Raw genomic sequence first — 21,108 nt, forward strand, 5'->3', positions numbered from 1 at the left:
AAAAAAGAGTGTATGGGAAAATTACATAATAAAAACACAAATACTATGCCATTTCATATAAAGAACCTGAGCATCCTCAGATTTTGGTATCTTCAGGGGGTCCTGGAGCTGATTACCCATGGATACTGATGAATATTGAGGGTCTGTTCATACAAGCCACTTGTATTAAATGTCACAGGTCTTGTGCCCTGGGTCTTCCAGTTTTCAAGGGTCTATAGACAAGTTTGGGAGCTGAATACAAAATCAACTTCAAAATACAAAAATAAAATTATAGAATTGAAATGAAGGGTTAAGTAAATGCACAAATATGTCAGGTAGTCAGGTGCAGTACTATTAAACATTTATAGCTATGTAGTTATTTTACATGTGGTAGTTGGAGTATTTTAATATTAGAAATTATGTGTGGTAGAATGTCAATACAAAAAGTCTGCATCAGCTGGGCCCTGTGGCATGCACCTGAGGCAGGAGAATCACTGGAATCCAGGAGTTTGAGGGCTGCCTGGGCAATATTTAACCCCATTTAAAAAAATATATTCATCAGATTCATAAAGGTTGGGCTAAGGAGGTAGCTCAGTGATAGAGTGCTTCTCTACCATGCATGAGACTCTTAAGTTTGATCCCCAGTTCCCCTCCCCCCCACACACAAATTCATAAAAATCTTGAAATTATTATTAAGATTTCATTTGACAATGATGTTTTACTTTGTGTGTGTGTGTGTGTGTGTGTGTGTGTGTGCGCGCACACACACACGTTGAGGCTTGAACCCAGGGTGTTGTGCATGAATGCTAAGTAAAAGCTCTGCCTGGGAGCTAAAATCTCCAGCTCCTACTTCCAAAAATATTTTAGTTTGAAAACCAAACAAACGGAACTGCATAACTCTAGAGCTTGCAGATAATGAGAGGCTGGTCTGAAATGTGCTCCAAGAAGTTATTTGCTCTTTGCAAGTTATAAAGCCCTGAGGATGGGTATGGGGTTGGATCCAGAGACCCAAGAGATTTAAATATGCCTGTGTAACCAAGCTGCTGGAGAGAGGCAGAGCCACATAGATATAATCTGAATGTCACATCTGCCTCTTAGCCACAGAGTAACTTTAAGTCACTTAGCTCTATGAGTTCTTTTCTTATCTGTGAATAAAATAAGTAAACCTTCAGAGAGAACTGTCAGGCCCTTAGTAGTCTTTATCTCAAAATGTGTCCAGCAGCAAGTGATTCCCCGAGTTGTGGCATCTGTCCTCTCCAGCAAAGGTCACAAGAGGCCACACTTCAGATGGCACTTTCCATCCATTCCTGAGGGGCCAAGAGTTAAGAAGGCTAGGACTGGATGGAAAAGTAACACAAAAGTGGGGCAGGGACAGGGGGGTCCCACACCAACTGGCACAGGGGCATTAAAAAGGAAGCAGAATTGTGGCAAATTCAGCCCAGTGTGGTGGGAGGGTCATGAGAGTAAGAAAAATGGTCCAGTCTTCACACCTGATCAAATATACACTGTGCTTTGGGTGAAGCTGTGATAGCAGCTGCCCATTCTGGTCTCAGAGCCTGGACAAAGGATCTGCACAAGATAGTGGCTGGAGATTGCAGAGCAACTGGGTGCTAGGAACCAGGGAGAGATGACAATCAGGGTGTTTTCTGGCCCAAGGGGAAACCCTGTGTTTAGGAAGAGCAATCTCCATAAAGTTGAAGGCTTCCTCACACCTCCCACACTGGGCCACTCTATTTGTGCAGCATACAATGCATGGAACAAGAACTTAGGTGGAAATCATGCCTCCTGAATTTTAGATAAGATTCCAAGGAAACACTGAACATAAAAGCACTTCCCAGACAAGGCCCTAGGGCTTCACTGGCTGTTTATAGTCATGACTAGTGGCTCATGAAGCCCAGGGCACTGTCCACACACTCATTTTAAGGACAAGTCTCTTTTATCACATAAGGTTTTTATTGATCTCAAATTCAGGGGCTCCAAAGCCTGAGGAAGACAAGGCAGGCTGGGGTTTGCACTCAGGAGGCCCAGGCCCTACCCCAAGGCCCCAATCCCCACCCTACCTACCCTTTTAACCCCTTCCAAACTCAACGAGGGTCTCAGCAGCTACCAATCTAAACTACCCCACTCTAATTAGCCCTCCCTCTCCCTCCCCCCCTCCCCATCTAGCACTTTGCCAAGCCAGGCACCCACTAAGGAGCATGCTGTTGAGGCCAGTTCTCTGCTGACCTCTTTCTGGATCTCTCCCAGTGCCTCCTGCTGCCTGTTTGGCCTCCCTCCAATCCCTCTTCATAGCCCATTTCCCATAAGTCTCCAGGGCATGTAACTTCCTGCACCCTGGCCCTCTTGTAGGATGCTCAATTCTTCCATTCTCCTTCAACCCTTCCACTAATCTCTCTAAAGGTTTCTCTAGCTCCCGGTCCCCTTCTCCTCTGCCCACCGCCTCCCCACCCCTGATGGGTCCCGGGTTAACGCCGGCCAGCCGCGTGGGTCCGCTGGTGGCGAATGAGGTCGGAACTCTGAGAAAAGGCCTTTCCACAGTCATCGCACTTGTAGGGCCGCTCCCCGCTGTGGACCCGGTGATGCTGCAGCAGCGTGGAAGAGCGGCAGAAGCCCTTGCCGCACACGGCGCACCTGTAAGGCCGCTCGCCCGTGTGTGAGCGCTGGTGTTGAATCAGCGTGGAGGAGCGATTGAAGGTCTTGCCACAGTCGGGGCAGCTGTAGGTGCGGCCTGGCAGGTGGGTGCGGGCGTGAATGGCCAACACAGAGCTTTGGCCAAAGCGCTTGCCGCACTCCGGGCACTTGAAGGGCTTCTCACGGGCGTGACTGCGGGCATGGGGTATAAGTGCCGACCGCTGGGAGAAGCTTTTGCCGCAGATGCCACAGCTGAAGGGCCTTTGCCCGGTGTGCACCCTCTGGTGGGTACGCAGGGACGAGTTCTGGCTATAGCACTTTCCGCACTCAGGGCAGCTGTAGGGCCGCTCGTGGCTGTGGGTGCGCTGGTGCCGCAGGAGGTAGGAGCTGTCGCCGAAGGCCTTTCCACAGTGGGGGCACTTGTAGGGCTTCTGGCCAGAGTGGGTGCGCTGGTGGCGAAGCAGGTAAGAGCTGTCAGCGAAGGCCTTGCCGCAACGGGGACACTTGTAGGGTCGCTCGCCCGTGTGGGTGCGCTGGTGTTTGATGAGGTCAGAGCTCTGGGAAAAGGCCTTGCTACAGACCTCACATTTATAGGGCTTCTCACCGGTATGGATGCGCTGGTGCTGGATGAGGGTGGAGCCCCGCCCAAAGCTCTTCCCGCAGATTCCACAGATGTTGGGCCGAGGGCCCTGCCCACCCCTGGCCCTGCCGCCCCGCCGGCCCCGAAGGGTCCCTGTCAGACCCAAGGGATTCTGGAGCATCTCAAACTGGGGTGTTGCCAGCAGGGCCCCCGTAGGCATTTCAAAAGGTGGCCCCAGGGCCAGGGCTCCTGTAGGCTGTTCCCCAAACCCCTGAGTGAAGGAGTCCAGGGGGTGAACTCCTAAGGGGATACTCAAGGAATTCTTTTCCTCTGGGTTCAGAAGCATCTCTGCACCTTCCTGGAATTTAGAACTTTCAGCCTCAAATTCGGGGCTTTGGGATTTGAACCCAGGATTCTGGGGTTCAATTCCAGGGTTTGGGGGTTCATATTCCAGGCTCTGGGATTCATACCTGGAGCTCTGAGATTCAAATTCAGGGCTCTGGGATTCATAACCAGGGCTCTTGGGTTCATAGCCAGGACTCCGGGGTTCATAACCAGGGCTCTTAGGGTCATAGCCAGGGCTTTGGGGTTCATACCTAGGGCTCTGGGGTTCAAACTCAGGGCTCTGAGGATCTGATTCAGGACTTCTGGGTGCAAACTCGGGGCTTGGGGGCACAAACCCAGGGCTTCGGGACTCGAATCCCGGGCTTTCAGGCTCAAACCTGGGGCTTTGGGATTCAAATTCTGGGCTTTGTGGCTCAAACCCGGGGCTTTGGGGTTCAAGCCCAAAAGGTATCTCTTCAACTTCATATTCCCCACTGCCTTCGTGCTGAGAAATTTCCTCTTCCTCATTCTCACTCGAGTTGCCTGCAGGGTCAAGAGAATTACAGAAAATCCAGATTGTGTGGGGACCTGGAAGGTCATTTGGTCCATTAGTTGCCACAAACCTCTCCCCGCGCCCCAAGCAGGGTCGCTGACCCTTTGGCAGGTGCTGAAATTCCCAACCCTTCAGAGAAGACCCAGAACATCCAGTCCCCAGCACCCCCCTACCTAGTCCCAGGTGTCCAAGCCCCCGACCCTCTTTCCCTCCCACGGACCAAAGCCCCTTCTCCCGCTCCCGGTACAATCCTCGGAGGAGAGGTCCCTCCCTCACCTTTGAGGGACCCTTCGGGGCTCCCCATTTCGTCAGGACTTTGCACATCCCGGGGCTCGAGACCCCACGGCGACGCCTCCCGCTCCATCCCCGCCAGCTCCCAGTGCAGCAACGGTGGCGATGGTGAACGATCCTGAGACCCTGCCTGAGTGCCCTGGGCCCTGGGCCCTCGCCACTCGCCCGCTCAGCGCCGCCCAGGGCACCCAGCTGCCCAGCCCTGGCCCCCGAGGCCGGACGTCTTGACCCTGGGCCTCTCCGGCCCGCCGAGCCCCTCCCCTACCCGCGGCCCCGCCCCCCTCCCAAGGTCTCGACTTGTCCCGTGGCCCTCACCAGCCCCCGCGCGTCGGGGCCTCGGAGATGAGGGGCTTCACGACTAGCCCTGCCGCCCCTGGCCACCGCTCCCCGCCCGAGACCCCGCGGTCTGGCCCCCCGGCCCGGGGCTGGGCTGCGGCTCTCCGACCCCCTCCCCCCGCACAGGAAGTGTCCGTCCTCGGCCAGTTCCCCCCGCTGGCTAGCGCCGCGGCCTCTCTAGGAGCGGCTGGAGGTGGAAACTCGTTGGCATTAACCCTGGGCTGGATGGCCCCGGCGTTAGGGCGAGGGGAAACGCAGCGTGCTGGAGCCAGCGGAAGGGGCTAGGGCAGTTGTGTGCCTATATCCTGGGTCTCCGTCTGTCCACGAGCCTGTCTGTCGACCTCCCGAACCCTGTGTCCCTCAGTGCGTGTGGCCAAGGGCGAGGCGACAAGCGAGACCAAGGTCAGCGAGAAGGAGCGACGCTTCCCGGCGCCAGCGGGGGCGGTGTCTAACTCCCCTCCCCTCCCAGGCCTTCGGGTCAGCTCCGGCCGCACCTCGGAATCCTAGACGGACTCCCCTTTGACCTCATCGCGGCTCTTGAGCCTGGGACTCCCTCGTCGAACTCCGTGTCCCCACACCAGCGCGCCCACCCTCACTCCTCTTCGGCCCCCTCCCCATTCTTCCTAATCCACCCTTCTCCCCTACTGGGAAGGCTAGGATCGTTGCCAAGGAGACAGCCCCGCCTCCGGCTCCCAGAAGCACCTCCCCTAACTTCCCAGAGAGCTCAACGATTGGTCAATGTGGCTAGTGCATTCGCCGCCCCTCCTCCTCCGACTTCGGTGGCTGCCTGGCGTTAATGGTCGCCAGGGAACCAGAGGCATCTTTATGATTGGCTGAAGGCACTCAGGCCGGTTGCACATCTGTCCGCCAGAATTGCCCGGGGGAGTGAGTGGGAGGGAGATGCCCGGCGCCTCGGCCCGTGCTTTCAAAACTTTTCCACCCCCATTTGCCCTCAATTATGTTTTATCTTTTTGAGGAATGAAAGCCAAGGGATGTGAGGATAGATACACTTCCTTACCCTCTCTCCCTGCAGTCCTTTCTCAGCAGTTTCCTTTTTCCCACAGGTTCTAAGTGCTGAAGGAACCAGTCCAGAGATCCTCCTGCAGAGAGGAAGCCTCTTTCTTTTTCATTACCCTGTCTCTTCCCTTTACTCTCCTCAAAGCCTGAATTTAACTCAATCCCTGGGAACCTTAGTCCCTGGTTCCTGAATTTTCTCACAGGGAAGCAGGATTTCTTGCAGGGGAGGATGACAATGAAGAGTTCAGGAAGAGAATTGACAGACAGAACCACAGGACCTTTTAAGTGATCTAAGAACTTTCTAGTCCTGTCTGGCTTGACTGGATGTTTGTGGAGGAAGAGAACCTGAGAATACTGCCCCAGGTGTATCTTTGAATGCAGAAGAAAGTGACCCTAAAAAGACAACTTAATATCATCCAATCTTGTCCTTTTTCTGCCCTTCTTGCTGAAACAAGTTAGGTAACATTCTTGACAATTAAGGAGCCAAATTATCCTGTGTGAATGTTACAGTGGCCATGGATTGTGTGTTTTCTTGCCTAACCGAACAAATAAAGGTAAGAAACTTGTTGGGAAGAAAGATGGCATCTTCCAATATTCCTGAAAAGAGATGAGAACAATTATTTAGACAATACCAAGTGGTAATGATAAATTCCTTCTTAAGATTGGGAGCCATCTTGCACAAAGACATGAAAAGCTAATTTCGGCTTTACTATAAATTACTGTGATTTCTAAACTTGCTTGGAATGCCTGCCCGTTCCTTGAACTCACCGGAGCCTGGCTTTCCCTGACCAGATAACAACTCTCTCTGAAGCTCTAATGGCCCCCATAAATTCTGATGTTGGGGCCAGCTAAAATATTAACTAGTCTTTGTGTTATGCTTGTCAAAATTTTGTTATTTGTAAGTTCTCAAACCCCCCTTTTTGTAACTTTCTGTGTTATAAAGCTGTGCTCCTTAGAAAGCTGCGGGGCTATCTTCTGTTCCCACGGTTTTGGGGAGAGACAGCCCGGCCAGTCAAAATTATAAGCTTGCTTTAATTTGATTTAAATTAGAGTCAGTGGTCCTTTCTTTGCATCATGGTCTAACAATAAAAGACTGGAGAGAGGGCTAGGGTTGTAGCTCAGTGGCAGTGTGCTTGCCTTGCATGCGTGAGGCCCTGGGTTCGATCCTCAGCACCACATAAAAATAAAGATATTGTGTCCTTCTACAACTTAAAATTAAAAAAAAAAAGACGAGAGAGAGAGAGAGACTTACAAATAGAATTACAGATCTTTCCACAGTGAAGTTGAGGCACCTTTCTGCCCTCCAAGGAAACAGCTACCAGTTCTATGCTTCTCTCCTATCACAATATCTGTTTGTTCTAAAATCTTTGCTAAGAGTGATATGTGTGGTGCATCACTAGAGAGCCCACATAGCCAGAACACCCTACAAAGTGCACTGTTTGTGGGAAGAGCTATACATGAGGCCACCTCTTGTACCCAAAGCACGAACATAGGTAAGAAACAAAAGTTTCCTTTACAACTTTTCTCTGGCTTCTAACTTGTTTATTCACCAGAAGATTCACAGAAGAGCAACCAAATTCTACAAAATGTATGGCAGGTCCTCCAGTCACAGCTCTGACACAGTCCATTGCCTGCATTCTTCTTATCATGAGTCACAAACCCAAAGTGTGGCAGAAGTCAGGCCAGGACTTCCAGCTGCTCTGGCACCAGCATTTCCACAGGGAAATTTAGCCACCTTTGTCCCTAGAGGAAAAGAGTGGCTGATTTCCAGTTCACCTCCCCCAACACTGGGTCCTGTCTATGCAAAGGGCCTTCAATGGGTTTCCAGCCTCCACTTGCCACACACCCAGAGTGAGAAGCTCTAGCAGATGGTGCAGTCCCCTCTGATAAGTAAGGGTTACAAACTTCACTGCAAGGCATAGAAAACTTAGGAGTCCACTGGACTTGTTCTACCACTGTGTCCATAGTGAGGAACCCTGTGCACGTCCTGAGCTGAGTGGCCACCTTGTCCACTCAGTGTAAAGGAGCCTGGGGCAGAACCATTCAGTTTAGGGACAAAGTATTGAACAACATTTCAGGGCCCATGCTAGAAAGAGCTTCTCAATGTGTGAAGGACTTCTGCGTGAACTGTCTCTTCCTGCAAGCAAAAGACAAGCCTCTAAAAGGCCTCTGTCAGGCATGAGAAGAGATGCTCCAATATAGACAACATGATTTGAGGTGCCCAGGAGAGACCAGCTAAGGCACCAGAAAAATGAAATGTGGTCTTTGTACCAGGGCAGGTCATCCCCTGGCCTGACACATTTGGGACAGACCCTGGAACCAGCCACTATTCTTGCAAAACTAAGAGCAGTGAGGGGCTTGGGATGCAGTTGATGGTAGGGTGCTCACTTAGCATATATGAAATTCCTTTTAAGTGATCCAAGAACTCTCCAGTCCTGTCTGGCTGAGAGGAAGAGAATCCAAGAATACTGCCCCAGGTATAGTTTTGAATGCTGAAGAAAGTGACCCTGGAAAGACAACTTCAATCTCCAGCACTACCTCAAAAAAAAAAAAAAAAAAAAAAAGAGTAATTGGAAAATGACCTTTTGTTCAGAGGAGTAGTTCTCTTGAACTTTAGCAGGCATAAAATTCCATCCCTGGAGATTCCGATTCAATAGGCAGAGCCCAGAGCCAGGGAGCTTGCTGCATTTTTTAAAAGGCACCCCATGTGATAATTGTGACAGGGATCCCTTATTTTGGAAATATAATCGGCCCTCTGTATCTGTGGGTTCTGCATCCACTAATTCGACCAAATGTAGATTTAAAATATTTGGGGAAAAAATACATCTGTTTTTGTTTTGAATATGTATAGACTTTTTTTGGTCTTGTCAGTATTCTCCACACAATAAAGTATAACTGTTTATGTAGCACTTGTTGTATTAGGTATTTAAGTAATCTAGAGATGATTTAAAGTATACAGGCAGATGTGTGTAGGTTATATGCAAATACTACACCATTTTATACAGGGGACTGGAGCATTTGTGGATTTCAATATCTATGGAGATCCTGGAACCAATTCCCCAACCCTGAAAACAACTGTACTGGCCTAGAGCAAGGTTTAGCTTCTTTGGATCATAAATTTCTTTATGTGTCCTATTCCTAGAAAGACAAATGTTCTGAGGAATTTTAGGGGGTCTTTGGAATTCAACCTCTTACTTGCCCTTATTTTAAGTGGTCTGGTCAAGCTAGGGGTGAATGATGTAGCTGTAGCTTTTACTTCTCACCCTGGTTGGCTTTTCACAGAGGGCTTATCTTGTCTAGTGCTGACAAGTGTTTCTTCCAATGCACCTATGAAACCTTGGGAAACCCCTCAACTCAAGATGCAGAGGCAGAGAGCATTTGAGGCCAGCCTTAGTAATTTAGCAAATCCCTAAGCAATTTAGCAAGATTGTATCTCAAAAAAAAAAAAAAAAAATAGGGTTGGGGATGTGGCCCTGTGGTAAAGTACTGTTGGGTTCAATTCCTAGTAAAAACAAAACTAAACAACACCTCTTCCTTGTTTAAATTGTTTCTGAAGCTGAGCCTCAAAGACCTACAAAAGCAGAAAAAGGGAGCCCTACTTTTGGTGGAAGTAATTGTGCCAAGAAATGAGCAGCTGAGAATAAAATGGGGCTGAGGCCCAAGGGTTTCATGACCCTAAAGACTTGATTAAACAGTGGAAAATCGTGTCATGAGGGCAGGAAGCAGAGGAGTTGAGTCTGGTTTCTTTCTCAGTTGAGCCCTGAGCAAGCTTTGCAAACTTCAAAGCACTCAAACATGTTTAAGTTGCAATTATGGCACCTTTAATTGGCAAGCTGAGGGCAGGGGCCAGATCTGGCTTGAATCTGAGCTGAGAACTGGTGTTGCAAACTGGGATTTCCCCAGGCAGCACTGAGCCCCAGGGAGGGGCTGGGGCTGTAAACTGGGAATTAAAATCTGGTTTAAAGGCAGCTCCTACTGCCAAGGTGCCTCTTCTCACCTCCTGTTCCCCTTGTGATAAGGTGACAAATAAAACAATCCTCCCCAGAAAAGGTTAGGGTTAGGAAGACCTTAATGGAGTCAGATTTGAAGATTAGGTGGGTAGAGTTCATTACTTTACCAGAACAGTGCCTTTTCTCCAAATTTTCTACCTTTTCAGAAGTTTCTTGAAGTTGACAGGCCTGCTTTCTTCCTCTCAAACACAGTGGTAAGACAGGTGAACAAGCAAGTGCACACAGGACAGCTAGGACATAAGCCCTTGTCATGACTCCATGAAGTGAAGGGTCTTCCTGACCAAGGGAAGTCAGGGTTCACCCATGCTGGCTGTTCCCTGCCACATGCGAGAGGCTGGACTTGAACCACAAAGGAATTGGTGGTAGATGGAAAACGGAGTCACAGGGCGATCAGGAAAAGTTTCTGCAAAGCTTGGAAACAGATGGTACAGTTCCTTCATAATGCCACATGGCTTCTGACCCCCATCACCCTTTGTTCATTATGGCAGGTACCAAAAGAATGAAGATGCAAGATTTGCTTTTGTTGATTTGCAACTCTCATCTTGGGCTGGGTTTTTTCTCTTGCCTAAGTCTGACACATGGCTGTCTCTAAGGCCCATCTTATAACTGGGATTGACTATCCCCATCCAGGTCAGTGCCTGGGTGTTATCACAAGGAACAGATGCCTCTAAACCCTGAGAAGTTGGCAAGGAACACATGAATGGTATGGTGAAAATGACAACAGTCAGGCACAGTGTGTGCACCTGTAGTCCCAGCTACTCTGCAGGCTGGAGCAGAAGATTGCTTGAGCCCAGGAGTTCAGGGCCAGCCCGGACAATATAGTGAGACCATATCTCCCAATCCCAGTGGCTTCGGAGGCTGAGGCAGGAGGATTGCAAGTTCAAAGCCAGCCTCAGCAACTCAGCAAGGCCTTAAGCAATTAGCAAGATCCTGTCTCTAAATAAAATATTTAAAAGGGCTAGTGATTTGGCTCAGTGGTTAAGTGTCCCTGGGTTCAATCCCTGGTACCAAAAAGAAAAAAAGAAAGAAAAAACGAAAAGAAAAAAAGGACAATTAAGAACCCTGGAGTTTCACTGTGTATGTATTGGGGCAGGGTGCTTAGCCTCACCTGATCCCAATGTCCCCAATTGCAAAGGGTCAAGAAAAATAAATCTTCAATTAAAAAGTGTGAGGAGGGCTGTGGATATAGCTCAGTTGGTAGAGTGCTTGCCTTGCCTACACAAGGCCCTGGGTTCAATCCCCGGCACCACACACACACACACACACACACAAACAATAATAATAATGTGTGAGGAGGCCTTCTAAGGTAGCTAAGAAGGCTTGAGCCCCAAGGGTTTCTCAGGAAGGTCCAAGGAGGACTAGGAAGAAATCTTGGGGCCTTCCCCTTCAAAACCAGGACCTGCCAGGTGTGATGGTACATGCCTACAATCCTAGTGACTCTGGAGGATGAGGCAGGAGGATCAAAAGTTCAAGGCCATTCTCAGCAACTTACTGAGGCTCCAATCAACTTAGCAAGAACCAGCCTCAAAATAAAAAATAAAAAGGCTGGAGATGTGGTTCGTGGTTAAACACCCCTGGATTCAATCTGTGGTACCAAAACCAAAACCAAAAAACCAGGAGCTGCTGATCACCTGAGAGTGGTACTGTGGCATGGCAGATGTCACACTTGGTTTGATTCAGCCCTTACTGCCTCATCCTGACTAGGCTGTCCCCTTCAAGCAAGATGCTTCCTTTCCTAGGCTGTTATAAGGGTGAAATGAATCTATGGACGACAGTACTTTGTAAACCATAAAACAGGAGAGAAGCAGAGATCTGATACAAACCTTGATGTTACTTCCCACTTGCCACATTCTCCCATATATACTCATTCCTATTCAAGAAAACCCAAACACTGTAGACCTTGGTTTGTAAACTCAAATGACTCCTTGAGGGCAGGTCCAGAGGGAGAAGACCTGCTTTGTCAAAGACATTGATTGGTTCAAGAAACAATTTACTTTATCTTTTTGCTTTAAGAAAAACACTGAAAACACTAAAAAGCAAGCCATGGTTAATAGCTTATCAGCTGTCAGGAGCTGATAAGGAGTGTGGGCTGTGCTTATAGGGAGCTCTGGCTTCACTGAGGAAGCAGCTGTTGATCTGCTTCTGCCAGCTATGGTTTAATGGGAACTTAGGTTAGGTCAACTTGCCAAATCTTTGGACTTTTCAAGAGAAGCTAGAAACCTAGATTTTTGTGTGAAATACCCCGATTTTTATTATCATTATTATGTGGTGCTGGGGATTGAAACTAGAACTTGCCCATGCTAGCCCTTTTCAATTTTTTGTTTGAGATAGGGTCTCCCTAACTTACTGAAGCTGTCCTCAAACTTGCAATCCTCTTGCCTCAGCCTCTTGAGATTTAAAAATCTTGGGTTGCTAATTTATAACACTGAAAATGCTGCCTGGGTCAGCCCTGATTCAAGATGCAGCAGTGAGTTTTAACTTCTACATTAAAGAGACAATTGGTCAAACAAGGTTCTCTTTGACTTCAATCCTCTTGATACTTCTGAGCTGAAAAACTGCCTTTTTTCCCCCAAAGGGAGGTCCAGTGAGGGTTATACAGCCCTACCTCAAATGAGAGGGGGAGAGCTTCTAGAACCTGGGGAGCAGGGAGCAGATGAAGCTGGTGAGGCCTGTAAGACCATCCTCAGTCCCCAGGTTCAGCTTTTAATTACAAATTCTGTGACTTCCCTGGAGGTCACCACAGAAGTTCATACCCCTGAGCTCATCTGGGGCTTCAGACTAGGTCTAGATCTTCACCCTCTGCCTGTCCCCCACACTCCTGGAATATCTCTGGATAAAGCTGAAAGCTTACAGGTGGGTCCAGGTCCCCTGGGCCAGGATCCAGGGTCACAAGCAACCCACTAGCCCCCTGGCCCCTGCGGACCCCAGCTCCTGGCCGATGGACCCACTGATGCTTGGCCATGGCTGACTTCTGGCCAAAGCACCTGCCACACTGAGGGCAGGGGTAGGGTCGCTCGCCACTATGGGTACGCCTATGGGCTGCCATTTCAGAGCTCTGCCGGAAACATCGCCCACAGTCTGGGCATGGGTAGGGCTTCTCGCCTGTGTGGGTGCGCAAATGGCGCCGAAGGTCTGAGGCGTGGGCAAAGGCCCGGCCACAGTCTGCACAGGGGAAAGGGGTATTGCCGCTGTGCACCCGCTGATGCTGGTGAAGGGCAGAGCTCTGGCTGAAGCAGCGGCCACAGTCAGCACAGCGGTAGGGCTTCTCGCCGGTGTGGACGCGCAGGTGGGTAGTGAGGGCGGAGCGCTGCGTGAAGGCCCGGCCACAGTCAGGGCAGCGGTGGGGCCGCTCCCCTCGATGGATGGCCCGGTGCTTACTCAGGGAGGAAGCCCGGCCAAAGCCCTTGCCACAGTCAGGGCAGCAAAAGGGCTTCTCTCCTGTGTGGGTGTAGAGATGCTCCACCAGTGTGGAGCGCCAGGCGAAACTCTTGCCGCACACATAGCAGCCATGACGCTGATCTGCTCGTGGGACAGATGGGTGGGCACGGAGCGGAGGGCGACCCCGGTGACGGACCTTGGACCGCCTCTCTAAGCCGGAAAGGAACCCAGCTGAGGATGGTTGGGGAACCTTCTGCCCAGGAATTCCAGAGTCCACAGAAAGTGTCTTCTCCAGCGCTTCTGGCTCTTCCCTTTCCCTTTTTATTTCCTTATTTCTGGAATCTGCTGGAAGACAGGGGCAAGAGCTCAGACTCAGGCTCATCCTAGTCCTTGAATCCCACACCCTGCACAGTGACAGGCCTCTCAGATACACCACTTTCTGGACCCATGGCTGTCTCTGGGACTTAGTGAAGAATGGGCAGTGGATCTTGAATGAACACCTCTCATCAGCTTTAGGAACAGAAAGGAGGGGAGGGAAAAGCAGTATATTATCCCTCAGGGATAGGGAAATGGCACTTGGGGACAGGAGAGGTACCATTTGAACTGGATCAAGAAAGATGAATGGATGCTTATGGATGTTCCCAGAGGCAGAAACAGCTTAAAGAAAGGCATGACTGAGGCCAGCAATGACAAAGTAATCGAGGCTGAGCCCTTGAGGAACTAAAGAATTACAGCAATAAAAGCCAAGAGAAAAATGAACTGCAACACACAGGTGGTAGAGAAGCCAGAGTAATGATGTGTGTGTGTAGGGGGGGTAGCAACAGAGCTTAGTGACCAAATAGGTGTGAGAGCTCAAAGGAGTGGAGCCAGGTGGGCCCAGCCGCCTCTCTCTAGGCTGAGTCCAGAAGCCAGGCAGGGGCCAGGAATGATGGTTTCGGCTGAGACGCAATTCAGGGAAGAAAATGCTAAGCAGGTAAGTCCCCTTGAGCCTGAGTACATATTCACCTGTATCTGCTTCTGTTGGGCACTTGGCGACCTCGGGATCCTGGGCATCCGGATGCCACAGTTCGGCCTCTTCCTCCACCCAGGAGATGAGTGCTGGCTTGGTGCCTCCGCCTCCTGGGAAAAAAGAACGCAAACCCCGCGTTGTGGAGAGGCCACCCCACACTGTCCCGATTTCCCCGACCTGGGGCCTCCCACTTCGCGTGCAGAACCCAGGGTACAGGGGCAGGTGGGCGCCGGCGGGCAGGCAGGGCTCTCACCGAGAGCCCTCAGGTGGAGGTAGGTCTCGCGCATCACGTCCCGGTACAGCGCCCTCTGCGCCGGCCGCAGGCACCCCCACTCCTCCAGGGAGAAGTACACGGCCACGTCTGCGAAGCTCACGGCCCCGGCCCCATTCGGTTCCCGGGCGGGGACAGGAGCCAGAGGCGGCGCCATGGAAACTGCCAGCTCCGGCGACAGGCCAGCCACCTCCCCCTACCGAACCTGGCTCTGCCGAGCGTCCCGCGCTTAAGAACGCCTCCCCAGCCCGGGCTCGGGGTTCGGAGGGCGGGAATTAGGACCCAGACAGGGCAAGACCGGGCCTCTCCTGGGCCCACTGGAGTGGATGAGAACTGAGAGCGACGGATACATAGTCAGAACCAGGAGATGCCTTCATAAAAATGGCGGCAACACTGCCTCTCGAACTTTGCTCCCACGCCGTCATGCCCACGGTGATGCCAGCCGGGTATTTCCCGGTCGCTTTGTCTTTCAGCCCTCATCCAAAATGGCCGCGGCGGCTGCAAGTGCCAGTCCGAGAACCCGCCGCGCGCCCCTGGGCCGAGTGGGCTAGGACTCCGCGCGCGGAGGGCGGAGCTGCTACCCTGTCGGGGTTCAGGCCGAGTCCCTTGCGGAGAGTCGCTGCCGGCCGGAACTGATGATCGCTGTGCTCTTGGGGTTGGGACGTTAGTTTGCTTTTCTGGGCCGTTCTTGTTCTGTTATTAGCTCTAAATTGTATGATAGCAGCCATTTCTCAATGTTGACAGTTAAAAATTAAAAAAAATAAAAATAAATAAAAGAGAATCTTTTCTATTGGAAACTTGTTCAAGACTAAAATTCTGGGCACACTAGGTAATGGGGGCCACTAGGGAACCTAGCCTAGTGTCTCAGAAAGGACAGAAGAAACCCTCTTAAGCAAGCTGATACTCCCCCCACCTTCCCCTCAGGACCCACCTTTATAGGTCGACTGCCTTCCTGGCTAGGCCTGGATGTCATTCAAGCACCTGGAATTCCACATGCCTCAAACTGATCTCTTAGAGAATGGGTATGGCTCATTGGTAGAGGGTTTGACAGTATGTGTGCTACTCTGGGTTCCATTGTTAAACCATAATGCAAAGAAAAGACCACCCACTCCAATTTAAATCAAATTAAAGCAAGCTTGAAATTCCCACCAGCCCAGGCTGTCTCTCCCAAAACCCGTGGGAATAGAAGACAGCCCTCCAGCTCTCTAGGAGTGCAGTTTTATAGCACCAAAAAGTTGCAAAAGAGGAGTATCTTGAGAACTTACAAATAATAGGAGTTTGACAAGCATAATACAAAGGCAGATAATAATTTAATGGTCTAAATGGTTCAGCACTTAAGGAGTAAATTTAGATCCCAACATCAGAATTTATGAGGCCACTAGAGTTTCAGAGAGGGTGGTTATCTAGCCAGGGAAAGCCAGAATTTATGAGGCGCCACTAATGTTTCAGAGAGGGTTGTTATCTGGTCAGGGAAAGCCAGGCATGGGTGAGTTCAAGGCAAGGGCAGGCATTCCAAGCAAGTTTAGAAATTGCAGTAATTTATAGTAAAGCCGAAATTAACTTTTCATGCCTTTGTGACAAGATGGCTCCCAATCTTAAGAGAGAATTAGACTGGGTTTATCAGCATCCCCAATACTGCAAAAAGCAAAAACAAAATAAACTGACAAACTGAACTTACTTTCTTTCCCAAGCACACTCCCAACCTCAGGTCTTCTATTTAAACAAGTGTCTAACCCTAAAACTCCCTCTTATTTATTTCTTAAAATATTTTTTGTAGTTGTAGATGGACAGAATGCCTTTATTTAATTTATTTATTATGTGGTGCTGAGGATCAAACCCAGTGCCTCACATGTGCTAGACAAGTGCTCTGCCACTGAGCTACAGCCCCAGCCCTCCCTCTCACTTACTGACTGCCAACTCTGCTCCCACATGCCTTCATACATACCCTGCCATAGGGAGACTTGGTATTTTTCTCTGGGCAGGCTAAATCAATCACAGCATTTCGAGTGCTTCATGGAAAGACTTCATCTCTTCTAGAAGCCTGCTGTGAAGCTTTCACCTGACACTTTGCTTAGTGGATGCTTTTCCCCACACCCAGGGTAGCTGGGCAAATAAAGAGTTGATCACAGCAGACTGAGGAGGAGACAAAAGATCTTGGGCAGGGCCAGACTAACTGAAGAGTGGGCTGGAAAGGGTGAGGGTATAGAGTTGCTCCCAAGGGTCTACACCTCAGCCCTGGATCTCCCAGTCTCTCAGGCCCCAGAAGGACACAGAGAACATTGAAAACTTCCCTTAAGAGCAATGGCATTTTGTCACCTCTCAGTGCCCACTCCCTGAGTGACTCATCACCCACAGGACTGGGAAGACTTATGGGGGGTCTGGACCCTTCTAGGGAAGAACCAGGAGCAGAGTTCACACCCCTGGAGGTGAGCCCCTAAGGGCCATGGGACCACAGCATTGGGTCCCCCAGTAAGCCTCTGACTGAAGTATGGCCCACTAAAGGAAGACATAAAAACACTGTTCCAATGTTATTCCCTGTGGTAGAAACAGGTGCTACAGGCAAAAGGTCACTCCATGCAGTACACTGGGCCAGACTGAAGATTTTGGCAATTCATGACTACACTTGGGAACAGCCATAAGGTTGCTGGGTGAGTGCCAGGTGTTTGAAACCTGGCACAGATTGAGGGTTTGGGGAAGGCTTGGGATACAGAGAGCCTTGGCTAGAGGCTCAGAAACCACATCAGTGTATCTTGAGCCCAAGGGCTCATGACAACTCCCAACTAGCTCCCTTGCTGGCCTCTTCTAAATGTATCTTTTTTTTTTTTTTTTTTTTTTTCCCTGAGTGGCTACTCAGAAAGAAACAAAGTAGATTTTTTTTTTTTTTAAACAAAGATTTTTAAAAATCTATCTTCCATTCCACACTCTGCTCTGGGACCTCCCCAAGGGTTACTTACCTTTAGGTAACAGCATCAAACCTCACAACAGCAGAAGGATTCAGGTGGGTAGCTAGCCCCTAGGAGCCACTGACCCCTGAACTATGCTGGGCAAATGAGGGGCTTACCAGGTAGGGCCAATCACACATTTTAGGATGTATCATAGGAGCAACTATTACAGTGCTTAGGGAAGTGGAGATGGAAAGGTGTACCACCTCCAAGCTAAATTTGAATTCACACTCTGCCACTGACCTCAAGTTTGAATGATTCATATAGTGTGGCCTGATCATGGTACCACTGCATGTCTCAAAGCCAATTACCTGAGAAGAAGGTCAAAATCTCAGGCTCTAGTGTGTGTTAGAAATTCAGGTCAGCAGAAATTAGTAACACTGGCAGCAAAGAATATGTAGATGATGTTTCTTGCTCAACAGAACATCCTCTCTTCTAGCTGGAACCAGTACACTATCCCTACTGGCTTTCAGGTTTCTGCCTTCCTATTGATCCTGAGTATCTGGGCCCCACAGCTGAGATTCTTCCTTCACCCAAGAGATGAAGGTGGTTTGGGGTCTAAGAATCCTGGGGAAAACACTCATTACTCAAGAAACCTATCCTAAGATTATCTGTGCGTAGCAGAGCATGGTTGCACATGCTTATAATCCCAGCAACTCCAGAGGCTAAGGCAGGAATTTGTGGCCAGCTGGGGCAATTTAGCAAGGCCCTAAGCAACTTAGTGAGACCGTTTCAAAATAAAAAATATAAAGGGCTGGGGATGTGACTCTGTGGTTAAACTCCCCTGGGTTCAATCCCTGGTACCACCCCACCCCCCACCAAAACTACCTGTGTACTAATTGAATGAAAGTGGAACATCTCTTCCGTGCAGGGCAGATGCTCTGGGTGTTGGAGTCATTGTTGAATCAAAATGAAGTTTCTGCTCTAAGTTTACAATAAGCTGAGGGAGAGAGACACCAGGTATGAGTTTCCCTGGCACAAATTTCTAGAAGATCTTCTGGGCAGATTGTATAGAACTTCATGGCTATACAAATAAGACACAGAGCCACGGTTCTGAGTAGGGTTCTAACGTGGGATAGAAGGGATTCAGAAGACACCCCTCCCCCCAATATTGAACTGAGGGCACTCTACCACTGAACTATATCCCCAGTCCTTTTTTTCATTTTTTGAAACAGGGCCTTGCTACATTGCTGAGGCTAGTCTTGAACCTGAATGCTCTTGCTTCAGCCTCTAGAGTTGCTGAGATTTAGAGGGGTAAGCCACCAAACCTAGCTCCAGGGGGAATTTCTGGAGGTAGCATTTGAGAGCATTGAAGGATGAGTTAAATTTGGAGGTGTAACCTAAGTGGGACGGCCTCTCCGAAGGTAGGGAGCCGGCCACTGTGGTATATACACTAAGAACTTTTTACAGTGGGTTCTGATAGGCCACTGGAGGAATCTGGCAGGGGAAGCAGCCAGGAATTTCAGTGAGGTTGACCTGGAGAGGGAGGAATCAATCTGGGGCAGGAGCGAGGGCGAGTCAGACACAAGGCCCTGCCCATGCCACCCATCTTTTTCCTTTTTCAGAAATCCCCACCAGCTAACGAACACGTGTGCACCCCCATAACGCAGACACCCCACTGCTCCAAGCCACGTCTGCGAACCTCACAGCCTTCCATCTCTCCCCTTCTCAGTTCTTCACAGGCACATCGGGAGCGAAATAAAAGAGTTCCGCTAACCCAGAGAGCGACGCTAAGGAATCTGGGGGCCAAGGCGGGGGATAGGGAGCTCGGCGACCGGAAATACCTTTGGGTGCGTCCGCTCTAGGACCGCGAGAAACTCAGGTTACACGAACTCAGTGGTGCGGGGGCTAGAAAACTAAGGTGACCTCACAAAAGATGGCTGCGTCCTAGGCTCTATTCATTTTAGAAAAAGTCACTGAATAGCTTGAATGTCAACCTGGTGTCAGTAACCTGGATTGTTCCCCCTAGAAACACTCTGTCCTCTCTTCCTGAGGGTCCCTTGGCGGCTCCACTTGCCCATAGTTAATATGGCCCCGGTTGCTTCGGGTTACGAGCTCAGGGCGGGCGGCGGCGAGTGATCCAGAAGTGGAAAAAGATGGGGTCAGGGAACCTGGTGCCCCCACCACCGCCGCCTCAATTTCTGCAAGAAGATATAACCAGCGATCTTTTTTTTTTTTTTTTAAACAACCTCATTTAAAATGTTATTAAAAGTTTCATTTACCAGGTGCGGAAGAATATTCAGTGACGTCACTTCCTATTCAATTCCTTTATTATCAGTTTCTTAAGTATTCCTGTACAGAAGTCATATTTACTAGCTCTGAGGACACTGGGCCGAATATCTCTCAATGCCTTAGGAGTTCAACGAGAAAAGAGAAAGCTGAAATCCGGCTGTTAGCCAAAGGCAGATACCCCTTCGGTGATTGCAGGTCTTCAGCCTTTCCCAGCGCCTCACACTGCCTCCTCCAGGTGTGGGCCAGAAAAGCTACGTGAACACTTTGAATATGCTGACCCCTGCTGACCATATGAAAAGGAGCTGGATTTTAAGTGTATTAAGGTATGATTGTGTAAAAAATTAGGTGCATTAATGGACGACAGGATTCATTTGTTTCATTTATTTATTTTCAGGTTTTTTTGTGGGTGATACGGATTGAACCCAGGGCTTTGATCATGTTAGGAAAATGTACCACTGAACTACATTCCTAGCTCCTTGTTTGTTTTTAAAGCTGCACTTCCTTGAATTTCCTAATTCCAGGCTCTCCAGACAGAAGACAATAGCCCACTCTACAAAACTGCACTTGGTTCTGTGATATGACTAAAGAGATTAGTAGTATTTGTTTACCTTAATTGGTCATTTATTGTGTACAAGACTTTAAGTGCTGCAGGGCACGGTGGCAAAGCCTGTAATCCCAGCAGCTTGGGAGGCTGAGGCAGGAGAATCGTGAGTTCAAACACAGCCTCAGCAAAAGCGAGGTACTAAGCAACTCAGTGAGACCCTGTCTCTAAGTAAAATACAAAATAGGGCTGGGGGTGTGGCTCAATGGTTAAATACCCCTTGGTCCAATTCCTGGTTTAAACACACACACACACACACACACTTTAAGTGGTCTTTCTGGTTAACTCATTAAACAACTCTTCAGAGATAGGTAATCTCCTTTATCAGGAAGCTAAGGACCAGAGATTATCTTCTTCAGGCTACAGAACTAGTGAGTAGTGGAGCCAGGATTCAAATCCAGGCAATATGACTCCACAACACATGCTGGAACACACAGAATTGAGAAGGCAATTTTTTTTTTTTTTTTTTTTTTGAGAGAGAGAGAGAGAGAAAGAAAGAGAATTTTAATATTTATTTTTCAGTTTTTGGCAGACACAACATCTTTGTTTGTATGTGGTGCTGAGGATCGAACCTGGGCTGCATGCATGCCAGGCGAGCGCTCTACCGCTTGAGCCACATCCCCAGCCCAAGAGAAGGCAATTTTTCAACAACCAGAGAGAAGTGGAATTTCAGGCCAGATAGAGTAGTAACATGGGGTAGTGCAAGAAGCAGGGACCTAGAGATCAGAAAAGCTACTTCGGGCCTCATGCACTGTTCCACAGTCCTATAACCCTGAAAAGAAAAGCTAAAAATAATAGGCTATGATAAGCCATGAAAAGTAAATAAGAAAGATATATTTAGGGGTCATGTAAAAGAGGAAGAAAGTTGTTTCATGTGTATAGGAGGTATGTGAAATTGCCCAGGAGGAAGGATGACAGGAACAAAAGGTGCCCTGTGGGCTTCTCTGATTCAGA

The 21,108-nt window shown here is 49.3% G+C and overlaps 1 protein-coding gene across 5 annotated transcripts; it reads right to left on the reverse strand.

The window, feature by feature from the left end:
- Positions 1-1,913: 1,913 nt before the first annotated feature.
- On the reverse strand, positions 1,914-19,057 carry LOC143385165 (zinc finger protein 764-like). Of its 5 annotated transcripts, none has more exons than XM_076840492.2 (5): positions 14,362-14,837; positions 14,105-14,218; positions 12,797-13,441; positions 10,481-10,488; positions 1,914-3,263 (listed from the first exon to the last, which is right to left on the reverse strand). In XM_076840492.2, the coding sequence occupies exons 1-5, from the start codon at positions 14,534-14,536 to the stop codon at positions 2,445-2,447; spliced, it is 1,761 nt and encodes a 586-aa protein (XP_076696607.2). In that variant the 5' UTR covers positions 14,537-14,837; the 3' UTR covers positions 1,914-2,444. The 5 variants fall into 5 exon arrangements, with proteins under 5 accessions (XP_076696607.2, XP_076696603.1, XP_076696605.2 ...); XM_076840490.2 differs by lacking the exon at positions 1,914-3,263 and adding exons at positions 18,150-18,261; positions 18,964-19,057 and having other exon boundaries at positions 8,373-13,441; positions 14,362-15,084; XM_076840489.2 differs by lacking the exon at positions 1,914-3,263 and adding exons at positions 18,150-18,261; positions 18,964-19,057 and having other exon boundaries at positions 8,373-13,441; positions 14,362-15,109.
- Between the last annotated feature and the right edge of the window lie 2,051 nt (positions 19,058-21,108).

Source organism: Callospermophilus lateralis, chromosome 19, assembly GCF_048772815.1.
Source record: "Callospermophilus lateralis isolate mCalLat2 chromosome 19, mCalLat2.hap1, whole genome shotgun sequence".
Lineage (NCBI taxonomy): Eukaryota > Metazoa > Chordata > Mammalia > Rodentia > Sciuridae > Callospermophilus > Callospermophilus lateralis.

What these genes read in the sequence shown, in the direction of transcription:
- LOC143385165 (XM_076840492.2), bottom strand. Translation starts at nt 14,536, where the DNA reads ATGGCGCCGCCTCTGGCTCCTGTCCCCGCCCGGGAACCGAATGGGGCC. An exon ending in CCTCCACCTGAGGGCTCTCG is followed by an intron (nt 14,219 to 14,361) that starts GTGAGAGCCCTG and finishes CTTTTTTCCCAG; the next exon opens with GAGGCGGAGGCACCAAGCCA. An exon ending in CCCAACAGAAGCAGATACAG is followed by an intron (nt 13,442 to 14,104) that starts GTGAATATGTAC and finishes GTCTTCCAGCAG; the next exon opens with ATTCCAGAAATAAGGAAATA.